A 12,563-nucleotide genomic window follows, 5' to 3' on the forward strand; every position below is an offset into this window, starting at 1 on the left:
CACCAAGGGGGGAAAGCGCTGTGTGTGTGTGTGTGTGTGTGTGTGTGTGTGTGTGATGAATTGGGAGATTGAGATGGACATATATACACCAATATGTATAAAATAGATAACTAATAAGAACCTGCTGCATAAATAAATAAATAAATGAAATTTTTTTCAAAGTTCATCCTAGCTGCTGTGTAGAAAATATTCTGTGTAGTGACAAGAGTGGAAGCAGAACAGGTGGTGTAAATGAGAGACAACAGTGTATTGGGCCAGCATGTGTAGCAATGAAGTGGGAAGAAGAGGTTGGATTCTGGACATTTCAACAGTAGAGCCAGCAAATTTGCTGAGGAGTTGGATGTGGCACTTGAGAGAGAGAAGTCAAGGATGACACCAAGGTTTTTGATCTGAGCGACTGGATAAATAATGTTATCAGTTACTTTGATGGGAACACAGCGGGGAGAGCAGGTTAGGGTGCAGAAATCAAGAGTGAGGTTTCACTTACTACATCCCAGGCACTGTGCTAGGCTCTGGGGCCACATGGATAAATAAGGCACCCGTCCCTGTCCCTAAGAGGATCACAAGCTGGTTTAGAGATAGACATTCGGTAGGAGCTACTGCTGAGATACGGGCCAAGTGCTACGGGAGCAGAGAGGATGAAGGACCAGTTCTGTCTGCGGAGTTAAGGGAAGAGTTGATATTTGAGTCAGATTTTTGAAGAATCATATATTAGAATTTCCCAAAGTGTAGTCCTTGGATGCTCTGCATCAGAATCAGTGAGGGCCTAACTAAAAGGCAGACTCCCAAGTAAATACTATCTCAGCCTCAATGAACCTGAGTCTCTGGAGGTGGGGTTTGGGAACCTGCATTTTAGATGTGTGCTCCTGAGTGATTCTGATGTCCTCTAAAGCTTGAGAACCTGTCACCAAAAGTCCTCTTTCAGACAATTGACTGTTCTCACTTCCAAGCCATCCATAAGCTCTCATGGGTTTGGCTTCTGCCCATTAGGAATCACAGGAGCAGGAGAGGGAAGTTACAGTAGTCATGGAGTTCAACTGGCATTTGTTTGCAGTGGCGATAATTATAAACGTCCCTCTTGATATATTTGAGCACTCTAAGTCCTTACATTAAACCTCCCAATACATCTTTAAGGTAGATATTAAGATCTTTATTTTATAGATGAGGAAACTGAGCCTCAGAGAATTTAAATATCTTGCCCAATATTATACAGATAATTAGAGGCAGAGCCATGATTTAAACTTAAATCTGTGTGATTCTAGATACTGAGCTTTTAACCACCTCTTTGTATTGCAGCCCCCCACCTTGTAGTTATTCATTCATTCAACAAATATTGAGTGCTCACATTATCCTAGGTGTTAGAATTGAAATGGTGAGTAAAACAGATGTACCCCCCTGCCTTCACAGAGCTTAGAAAATAGAAGGAAAGACAGATTTTAACAAATGATCACACAAATATTGAATTACAAACTGTGGTTCATATTATGAAAGAAAAGTACAGGATTCTCTTAAGAGCATTTGACAGAGGCATCTAGTCTAATCTTAGAGGCAGGGAGGGAATCAGGGTTGGGAAATGCTTCTCTGAGGAAGTGATGCATTAACTGAAGTCCAAAGGCAAAGAGGCAAAGGGATAGACGAGGACATTCCAGGGAGTGGGATTAGCATGTGCAAAGGCCCTGAGGTGCCAGAAAACTTGGCCTATTCAGAGAACTGACAGCCATGGGAAGGTAGAGCTTAGTAGGTAAGAGAGATAGGCAGAAAGTGAAGCCAAAGGCATGGTCAGAGGTCCAGTCACATAGGGCCTTGTAGGCCTCTTAGACTTTTGCTTTTTAACGTAAGAGTATCTGGAAGCAGGGATGTGACATGAACCACATATTGGTTTTTAAACGTCTGGCTGCATTTGTGGAGTGTGATCTGGGGAGAAACCAGAGTGAATGTTGAGAGAATAGATGGAAGGCTCCAGGAGAGAGATGTTGGTGCCTTAACTTAGTTTAAGTTTAGGGCAATGGAGATCGTAAGGAGAGAACGTATTAGAGAGCTATTTAGGAAATCAAATTGTCAGGACTTGATGGGTTGAACATGGAGTGGAGGATGAGGGAGATCAAGTTGCCATGGATGGTTGGTGAGGTTCTGGCTTTAAGGGCTGGGTGTATGAGGGTGCCATTCTCTGAAATGGAGGATGTTGTGGGAGGGTTTTGTTTGGTGGGTGTGGTAGGCAGGATAATGGCCTCCCAGAGATGTCCCTGTCCTAATCCCTGGGACCCATGAATATGCTATTTTATATGGCAAAATGGATTCTGTGGGTGTGATTAAATTAAAGATGTTGTGATGGGGAGTTTCCTAGATTATCCAGGTGGGCCCAATGTAATCATAAAATCTCTCATAAAAGGGATGCAGGAGTATCTGAGTTAGCAGTTGGAAGATGCTACCTGCTGGCTTTGAAAATGGAGGAAGGGGCCATGAGCCCATTAGTGCAGGTGGCTTCTAGTAACTGGAAAAGGCAAGGAAGCATTTCTCCTCTAGAGCCTCCAGAAGGAATAGAGCTCTACGAACACCTTGATTTTAACCCAGTGAAACTCATTTTGGACTTCTGGCCTCAAGAACTCTAAGATAATAAATTTGTGTTGTTTTATGCCCCTAAGTTTGTGGTAATGTGTTGCAGCAATAGAAAACTAATTTCCTATTAGCACTGATAAAATGTGATCTCTGAGATAGAGGTCCTATCTTTCCCCAACTCCTATCTTTCCACCCACTTATTCCTTTCACTGAACTCCAGTCCTAGAGTTTATATTGACCTTGTGCCTGAAGCTTTTTGTTTGTGTGTTTTTATGTTAGTTCTTCACAGGACCATGGAGCCCACATAGTTTAATCCTCATTATAGAGATGGTTACAAAGCCTGGGAAGTGGGTGCGGAGAGTGACTGGGTGGCATTGCCGGGTGTAGAACTCAGTTCTCTGGACTCTTGAACCAAAGCTTTCTTTCGCACCTTCTGCAGGGTGGGTCAGATCCCCCACTTTCCTGGAACAGTCCCAATGTCCACACCATTTTTTACTCCTGGCCACATGTGACTCCACTGGCTGACCCCTCTCTTCTGGCTGCTACCCTCAGTCCTAACTCCCAGCAGAAGTCCCCACTGGCTACTCCCACAGCCCAGAATGCCCCTGAGCCCAATCAGGTGCTGACTGCTGTCACATTGTCCACTGCATTTTGTTGCCGTGGTTGCCTTGCTCGGTTGATTTGTTTGTTGGCATCACATGGCTGCAAATGCCAGATGCCCAGGATAAGTCTTCTAAGTTATTTAACCTCTTACTGCAATGAGTTCTTTGGAATATTTATTTAGCCTCCCTATCTGCTTCTTCAGAATTAAAGCAAAACAAAGGGATGTTTTTATAAATACAAACCAAATACCTTCATGCATGTAGGCAAACACATGGCTGAATGTTGTTTGAGCTGCTGTTTAGTTCCTCCATTAGCCACATGGCCTAAGACCTTTTCCACCCTCTCCTCAGTGCCCAAAGCCAAATTGGGGGAAGGAGTGGCCTATCTTGAAATCCCAGGAAGTTAGCACAGCATGTACCCAATTTCTTGCAGTTTTGGAGTTGGAAAGGACTGCAGGAGGTCAGCTAATGCAATCCCCTGCTCTCAGGTGAATAATGTGTTGCATAATACAGGGCAGCCCATTGTTGCTGTTAATATAAAACCCCTTTGGGGACAAACATTTCATAATCTTCCTGGAAAATACACAGAGAATCAAAACTAGCCGTTTTAGAGCCCAAGACAGGATTTCTGAAAATGAGCCTGGCCCCTCCACCTGTCCACATGTCCACAAACCTCACTGGACAGGTGTCTCATCAGACCTCCAGTCCTGTAGCCTTAGCCCCACCTGCATTTACAATAACTTCTGGGTTCATGCTGTAGAAATGGGGCATGTGGCTAGAATCATACCCACCAGATGGGTGGAGCAGGAAATAAGCAAAAGGTACAAAGAACACAGAACTAGGCAATGGAATGTGGAAGGCCACATAGTCAGTGGCAGTGTTCACACCAGATCTTATTAAAAATCTGAGACTTTTCCTTTACATCAGGTTTGCCTCCTAGTATCAATTATTATAGGGATACAGAGATGAATAAGACACCACCCCTGCATTCCAGGGGTTCATAATTAAGCAACTTTGGGAGTTCAGGAAGAGGTTGCATGAAAATGAATGTTAAAATGCCTCAGAGTTCACATAAAAAAAATATGTTATGAGATACACTGGGGTTGACAGAAAGGTAATATTTTAAGTGTACCAGGCTTAAACATAAATCAACTATCAAGGTCTACTTCTAACTTATGAGGTTGAATCAGGAAATCACTACAAAATTAATCATCTCCAAGGATTTTGGTCACAGTCTTCTCCTCTTCAAAAATGAGCACAAAGGGGCTTCCCTGGTGATGCAGTGGTTGAGAGTCCACCTGCCGATGCAGGGCACACGGGTTCGTGCCCCGGTCCGGGAGGATCCCACGTGCCGCGGAGCGGCTGGGCCCGTGAGCCATGGCCGCTGAGCCTGCGTGTCTGGAGCCTGTGCTCCGCAACAAGCAACCATACTCTAATAAAAATTAATTTTAAAAAGTGACTGATGCCTCTGTATCACCTAAAACAGCAGTCCCCAACCTTTTAGGTACCAGGGACTGGTTTTGTGGAAGAAAGTTTTTCCACGGACCAGGGCGGGGGATGGTTTTGGGATGATTCAAGCGCATTACATTTATTGTGCACTTTATTTCTATTATTATTACACTGTAATATATAATGAAATAATTATACAACTCACCATAATGCAGAATCAGTGGGAGCCCTGCACTTGTTTTCCTGCAACTAGACGGTCCGATCTGGGGGTGTTGGGAGACAGTGACACCCAAAGTGTGTTGCTTATGTCCGGTCTACTCTGTAAGATGCAGCTTAATTGTCACTTGCCACTCACTGATAGGGTTTTGATATGAGTCTGCAAGCAATTGATTTATTATGGTCTCCCTGCAGTCAAACCTCTCTGCTAATGATCATCTGTATTGGCAGCCGCTCCCCAGCACTAGCATCACTGACTCAGCTCCACCTCAGATCATCAGGCATTAGATTCTCCTAAGGAGTGCACAACCTAGATCCCTCGCATGCGCAGTTCACAGTAGGGTTCGCGCTCCTGTGAGAATCTAATGATCTGACAGGAGGCGGAGCTCAGGCGGTAATGTGAGCAATAGGGAGCGGCTGTAAATACAGATGAAGCTTCTCTGGCTCCCTGCTCACCTCTTGCTGTGCAAGATCCCTCGCATGCGCAGTTCACAGTAGGGTTCGCGCTCCTGTGAGAATCTAATGATCTGACAGGAGGCGGAGCTCAGGCGGTAATGTGAGCAATAGGGAGCGGCTGTAAATACAGATGAAGCTTCTCTGGCTCCCTGCTCACCTCTTGCTGTGCAGCCCGGTTCCTAACAGGCCACAGGCTGGTACCAGTCTGTAGCCCGGGGGTTGGGGACGCCTGACCTAAAAGGCAGTCTGCAGCCTGGCACTGGTCCTTCTATCCCTTACTGCACTCAGCACAATGGCTGACACAGCACATTCAAATTCAGTGAACTTGGCAAAAGTCACAAAAAGGAGAGCTCTGAATCTCTGCCCAATTCCTCTTTTCCCAGGCCTAATGAATATGTTTCCCAGCTCGTCTTCCCTTTACCCACTTACAACTTAATTTAACTAAATAGTTCTTAAATATCTACTGTACATACTAAGCTTGAAGCTGGATCTGTAAAAATGAATAGACTACAGAGTCTGTAGAGGACAGGAGATCCTTTAATTTCCTGACCAAAATGACAAACTTAATTTTATTAGTAAACTTATTAATAAAAGGTTACTCACCTGGTCCCTTGCCAGGCTCCCCACCCAGCCCCCCATGAACGTTAATATCTCTTCCACCTCAGGCTGATCCAACCCAGCTTTGAATCACATCACTTCCTGTTTCTTCTGAGTCTGGTTCCATCAATTTTTCTCCCTCAGATGTTTTTATCCTCTCCTTTTCTATTGGATTCTTCCCTTGAGCACTTAGATATTTTAAGTCACTGTCATTCTTTTTTAAATAAAACTCTTAAAATATCCTTAAACCCCTCATTCCCTCCCAGAACTACCCTATTTCTCCTCCCATTTGGAGCCAAGTTTCAGGAAAGAGTTATCTGTGTAAGTTCCTCCTACTTACATTTCCTCACCTTCCATTCACTTCCATTTCATCTCCGTTAGCAGGGGAAGTGGCACCAGGGAAACCAGGTAAAGAGAGAGTTTCAAGAAGGGGGAGCATTACATGTCCTAGTAATGTCACGTGGGAAAATAACTGGAAAGAAACCATTAGTCTGGCATCTAAGAGGTCATGGGGCCCCTTTTTGGAGAGTAATTTGATATGATAGAGAATGAAATGCACCAATCAAACAGGAAATTGGTAGTGAAGGAAAGGGGAGAAAAGGCAGACAGATCAAGGGGAGATTTTTTTTTTGAGACGGGATGTTAATTTGAACATAAGTTGTGTTCTGTTTTATTGTTGAGGATTTTTGACGTAAGAGAAGGCTCCAATTAAGGAAAGATAGAAGATAAAGGGAGATCCGAGGAGGAGGCAGAACAAGGTGGAGAGAATAAAAGAGATAGAAGGACGAGTCTGGGGAAGATGACAGGTCTTCACCTGGTTGCGGGGAAGGATGAGTGAATTACTGATTAGGGGACCTAACTGGAGGAAGTTCTCTCTTAATGGCCTTTATCAGTTCTGTGAACTATGTTACCATATTTACGATCCCAGAAACCCATTCAGCCTACTTTCCTTAGTTAAAAAAGAGGTGAGGAAAAAAAGAGGAGATTTTTGTCTAAAAATTATAGCTGTTATATACATCACACTAAATAAAACAGAAGAGATGGGAAAGATAGATGCAAAAGAATCAGCTATATACAGTTCCTTTAAATGAGTCTAGGGACCCAGCAAATGATCATTTGCTAAGGCTCATCTGTGCTCATTAAACTAGACCATAAGCTCCAGGAAGGCAGGAGATGTGTCTCTCTTGTCCAGTGTGGCATCCATAGTGCCTAGTTCATCCGTAGTGCCTAGTTCAATTGAGCACCCACAGCAGGTGTTCAATAATAGTTTGTTAGATGAATGAATAAAAATTCAAACACTTAGAAGTTTTGTTTAGCTTTTTTTTAAATCACAGTTAAAAACAGCTAGCTTCATGGGCATGAGACCCATGAAATTGCACAGGGCCCCATGCTCAGAAGGGCCCCTAGTTTGGCTTAATGCTTTGCTTTTCTCAATTCTCAATACTATGAATAAGAGCCCTACCAATTATCTAACCAAAATAACAAAAATACACGTTTCTATAAAATATCACTAAATGAATATTTTAGATACATATGAATATAAAATTATCCATAGAGCTTTATCTTTAAAATTGAAAAATATATTTCAGGCATACCTGAAGTTCTGGATCGTGGTTTTTCTTTCTGAAAATATGCTTCATACTCTCTGTAGACAATTTTCTTAAAGGAGGTTGCAAAAGTATTCGAACTGGAAATAAAATAAATTTGAAAGGCTTACATGACATCTACTTCGCACATTGCAGCAAAATATATCTCATGTCCTCAGACTTTTACTAGAAATAACAGTATTTTTAACTGCAGTTTAGAAGCCCAAGGTCTTATAAATATGAACAATAAGCGAAGTTAATAAAATAATTATTGGTGTCTTCAAGAATATTCTGTTGTGATAACCATTCTTTCACAAATTTAGTCTGCCCTAACCAATCCTGTTACTCAGAATCAATTTTCTAAAATAGAACCCAAGATGATAGTGTGAACCCAAACTTTAGGCTTAGATTTTAAATGATTAAAGGCATGACCAAATCCCTTATGAATAAATATGTGAGCTGTTTTTCAACTTATCAATCAAACACAGTCTTCTGTGACTGGGGAACATTGTAAAGAACTATTGATTTGGTGGACTCTATTTCTCGCTGAGAAGTTGAAGATAGCTAATGGAGTCAAGGCCCTGAGATTCATATAGGAAACAAACAAATGAAAAAACTAAGTCTCGGAAAGTTTAAGTAACTTGCCCAAGGAGAATCAGTTGATAATGGCAAAGCCAGGATTCAAAAACCATTGTACAGTCATCCCTTGGTATCTGTGGGAGGTTGGTTCCAGGATGACCCTGGACGCCAAAATCTGTAGATGTTCAAGTCCCTTATAGAAAACAGATTAGTACAGTTAGCCCTCTGTATCTGTGGGTTCCATATCCACAGATACCAAGGAATGACTGTTTTCATGGTTAAAAATTCAGAGAGAGGGCAGCAGGGAGAGTACTGGGATACTTTCCCATCTTTTTCTTCAGTGTCTCTAAAGATGGGCACATGATTCCTATCCTTGTCTTAAACTCAAAGATGAAGGAAAGATAATTAGGGGAAATTTCTTACCAATGTCTAAACCAGTTGCCCATATTGGCTTTGTTATGCTTCCTAATCCAGAGAGTGGCCCCACTATAATTAGGGTGTAACAGAGAGGGATACTAATCACATTTGCCATGACGTCTATGTAGCACAGAAGCTAAGAGAACTGGTTGTAAATTCAGAGTGTCTGGGTTTGAATCCTGTGTCTACCCCTTGTTAACTATATAACCTTGAAAAGTTTATTTAATCAATTTGTGCCTCTGTTTCTGTAATTGTGAGCTGGGACTAATAGTAAAATCTCCCTCACAGAACTGTTACAAGTTTTAAATAAGTTAATACCTACAAAAGGTTTAGAGCTGGCACATTGTAAATATTCAATGCATGTTATCTAGTAGTATTTTTAAAATATAATGAAAATTGGATTTTAGCTTTCAGGTTTTCCCGGTGAGCAGAAAAATCTGTAATTATAGTCATTCTCATAATTTTAAAATGTAAGATACAAGAACTGTGTTAATATTTGGAAGCAGAATTAAAGGAGGCATGAGTAAGTATTAGCTTTTGAAGGTGGTGGGTTCTCAGTCACTGGAAGCATTCAAGTAGAAACTAGACACTATTTGCTAGGGGTATTGGTGCTTTGCGTGTGGGGAAAAGTAAGAAGTTAAAACATGAAAGTTGAAAATGAATTAAACAACCTCATAGAGTTTTTAGAGCCCAAGAACCCTAGGATTCTGTATGTTAGTTTGTGTCCCTAATGTGGAGGTCCATTTTTATTTATCTGTGGTGGTAATTTTGTGTGTTTAGTTTTATGTACAATTGATACGTAGCTCCCGTCCCTAGCCCTAGATCTTTTTTTTTTTTTTTTTTTGCTCACGGGCCCAGCCGCTCCGCGGCATGTGGGATCTTCCCGGACCGGGGCACGAACCCGTATCCCCTGCATCGGCAGGCGGATTCTCAACCACTGCGCCACCAGGGAAGCCCCCTAACCCTAGATCTTTAAATACAGTATAGGTGACAGTATAAAATCTTTACTAAGAAAAATTAGTCTTTTTGTTTGTTTGTTTTGCGGTACGTGGGCCTCTCACTGTGGTGGCCTCTCCCGTTGCGGAGCACAGGCTCCGGACGCGCAGACTCAGCGGCCATGGCTCACGGGCCCAGCCGCTCCGCGGCATGTGGGGTCTTCCCGGACCGGGGCACGAACCCTTGTCCCCTGCATCGGCAGGTGGACTCTCAACCACTGCGTCACCAGGGAAGCCCTTATTTATTTTTATTATTATTTTTTAAATTAGTCTTTTATGTGGAGTAATTTTAATAGAGGTGTGTTTCCTAATATGTTTCCCTGTGTATATTATGTGTGCATACTGAGGTATATTTATTTTAATTTGAACAATTGAATTGCTATTGGAAAATAATTTGTCTGAAAGTTAAAGATGACATGAATTCAAACAATATGCATGATGAATTTTCCATTTATGAGGACTATTTAAGGATGATTTATTCATAATAAAATCATATAAATCTAGAATACTTGAGGAAAAATATATATGTATTTTTTTCAATATCTGTTACTATATACATGTGATTGAACATGTTTCCTTAGGGAAATTTTCAAAAACATTCACTTCAGCCCCAGAGCAAGAATAAAAGATATATTTCACCTCTAAAAGGCACTGTCCTGCCAATATTGCATGAAATAAGGAAAGATCTTTGCTTTGTGCTAAAATACACTTTAGCAAAGGATGGAGTTGTCTATGTTGATTTCTTTATAGTGAGTATCATTAGCTCTAGGTGTAGGACAATTTAGAACAAGTTCTTAGTTTAAGCAGCCAGATACAAGGTTAGATTTTTCACATAAAAGTACTAGAAAGAAATGACATGATTTGAGGTTCAAAAATATGGACAGTTGGTCTGGATTATCGCTGTATGGTTTTGACTCAATAATTGATACCAGAGGAACAACTCTTCCCAGAATTCTGGAAACTCAGCCACAGAAAGGATAGGATGACCAATCATGGCTTCCTATGTGAATTCACCATATGAATCAGGGTTTTGCCCTATGTGATTCTGCCTCCACAATTCTGCTTGTTATTCTTGTTGTTAATTACAGAAGAAAGAACAAACTCCAAAGCATAAGCACAGTGTGATACAGGAAAGCCAGCAACCAAGTTAGTGTTCCACCCAAGAGCAGGACAATTAATGTTGGAAAGACTGCTACTTCCTTTGGGGTTTTAGTTAGCAGCAGTTCTCTAAGGGTGTGGGTGTGACCTAGATTATCACCTTGAGATACAATATTTTAAATGTATTTAAATGTACAATATTTAAATAAGAAGTCCCTCTTTTTTTTTGTATAAAAAAAAAGAGGGACTTCTTATTATTATAAGACCAAGAGGCAATGCTCTACAAAATAACCCAATTACAAAGAAAAGATTTTGAAAGGGTAATGTTATACACTAAGAGGCTTAAAACATTACAATATTTTCTTGGCAGATTGCTTTGGTTTCGAAACTGTAAAAGAGGAACACATCTTTCACAATCGCTTAAACTGTGATGTTAAGTTAAAAAAAAAAACAAGTCACGCTAAGAGGTTTACCATTAAAAGAAATAAAAACATAACTAACTGGAAATATTGAGTAGAACCTATGATTTGTTTAATTTCTGTGAAGTCTTATTTTTAACCTTTCAATTAGGAAAAATAGTTTGCAACTCAAAGTTTTATTATTTAACCCCCCTCTAAGTCACATATACCTTTTAATAGTGACTCTATCAAAATAGCCAGAGTAGACCATATCCCAGGGAGTGATTAAGAATGAGAGAAAAATGAAGAATCACACGAAGCAGAAAAAAGGTAAAAGAACAACAATGTTGCATTTTTATGAACTGATGATGTTTTGAAAGTCATTTATAAGAAAACAACAAAATTATGGCAGTTGTTATCGAATAACCTGCTTATAATAAAGTACACAGTGTATACCTTTAGTTTTAGAAGATGAAGTTATGTGGGCATGGAATAAATAATATGTAACTAGAAGTTTAATAAAATACTAGACTACTAAAAATCTGGAACAGGAGTGAAGAGGTAGGTACCTGGTGCTTTTGAATCAATCAATATATTAAATCAACGATCAATCATACTGACAAAACTGTATTAACAGCAAACTTGAAACAGCATCTAGCCAGTCAAACAATATTTTCTATATCCTCAGAATGATAAACTTGTATTATTGGAGGCAAAATGAGCATCCACCAAGCTTATTTTATTCATTATACTCTTCTATTAATTGTTTTTACCTACCTGAAGTTAAAAAAAAAAAGCAATGCAATTGCAAAGGGAATGCTCTCTAAAAGAAATAGATTGTCCTCCCTGGAGAAGCCCACCGGTCGCCATGCCTGCCTTACCTAAGGTTTGTGGACTCGGGGAGATAGTTCCAGCTGATGCTCTGAGCAGCCACGTAGAACTGCCTTAGCCGCGCTGCTTCAGCCCCTAGGCTCCCCCAGCCTGCCCAGCTGGAGCCCAGGACCACGAGGACCCAGAGGCAAGGGCAAGCTGGGAACATGGTTCCTTTCCTGCCTCTGCCTCAGCCGATTGCGCCCAGCTTGGCCGGGCTTGGCCGCTGTCGGGACTGCAGTGAGCGCCGCGAGGCGGCGGGTGGCAGTGTCCTCCTCCTCTTCAGCTCCCCCAGGCGTCGCGGCAGCTGCAGCCTGCGCTGTTCCCACCTCCTGGGGCCTTTCCAGGCTGGGGTTGACTAGGTCACTGCTCCAGATGACAGGAGGTATTAAGGAGAGCAACGAGGTTAGTGACTGAAGAAAGGGCAGCCATCAGCGGCTCTAGGAGGCAGGGCAGTGCTCAGGGATTCATGAGACGGGGCAACATGTCCTCCCAGCTTCCATCTGCTAACCCCACGACTCAGTAGCCCCTCACCTGACCCCGCCACCCATAAACACTGCCTGGGGCAGAGTTCACACTTACCAGGCACTCTGCAATTCCCAGGGCAGAGTGGGACCCAAATCCTTTTACCACACTTGTCTCCTTCTGATCTGAGGAAGAGGGCCCTATGCCCTGTTACTGGGCACAGAAATATTGTATTTTCAGGTGGTGAGGAAGCAAGGGGATGGTCACGTGAATGGGGCC

The 12,563-nt window shown here is 41.8% G+C and overlaps 1 protein-coding gene across 2 annotated transcripts in view; it reads right to left on the bottom strand.

Annotated features, from left to right (window-relative positions):
• Positions 1-12,014, bottom strand: part of F5 (coagulation factor V) — a 76,783-nt gene extending 64,769 nt beyond the window's left edge. For both annotated transcript variants that reach the window (XM_028488690.2, XM_028488691.2), the window contains exons 1-2: positions 11,831-12,014; positions 7,472-7,563 (exon numbers count right to left, since the gene is read on the bottom strand). In XM_028488690.2, the coding sequence (XP_028344491.1) occupies positions 7,472-7,563; positions 11,831-11,988 (250 nt within the window). In that variant the 5' untranslated portion in view covers positions 11,989-12,014. The remainder of the gene's footprint in view (positions 1-7,471; positions 7,564-11,830) is intronic.
• Between the last annotated feature and the right edge of the window lie 549 nt (positions 12,015-12,563).

The sequence above is a fragment of the Physeter macrocephalus genome, chromosome 4 (genome assembly GCF_002837175.3).
Source record: "Physeter macrocephalus isolate SW-GA chromosome 4, ASM283717v5, whole genome shotgun sequence".
Lineage (NCBI taxonomy): Eukaryota > Metazoa > Chordata > Mammalia > Artiodactyla > Physeteridae > Physeter > Physeter macrocephalus.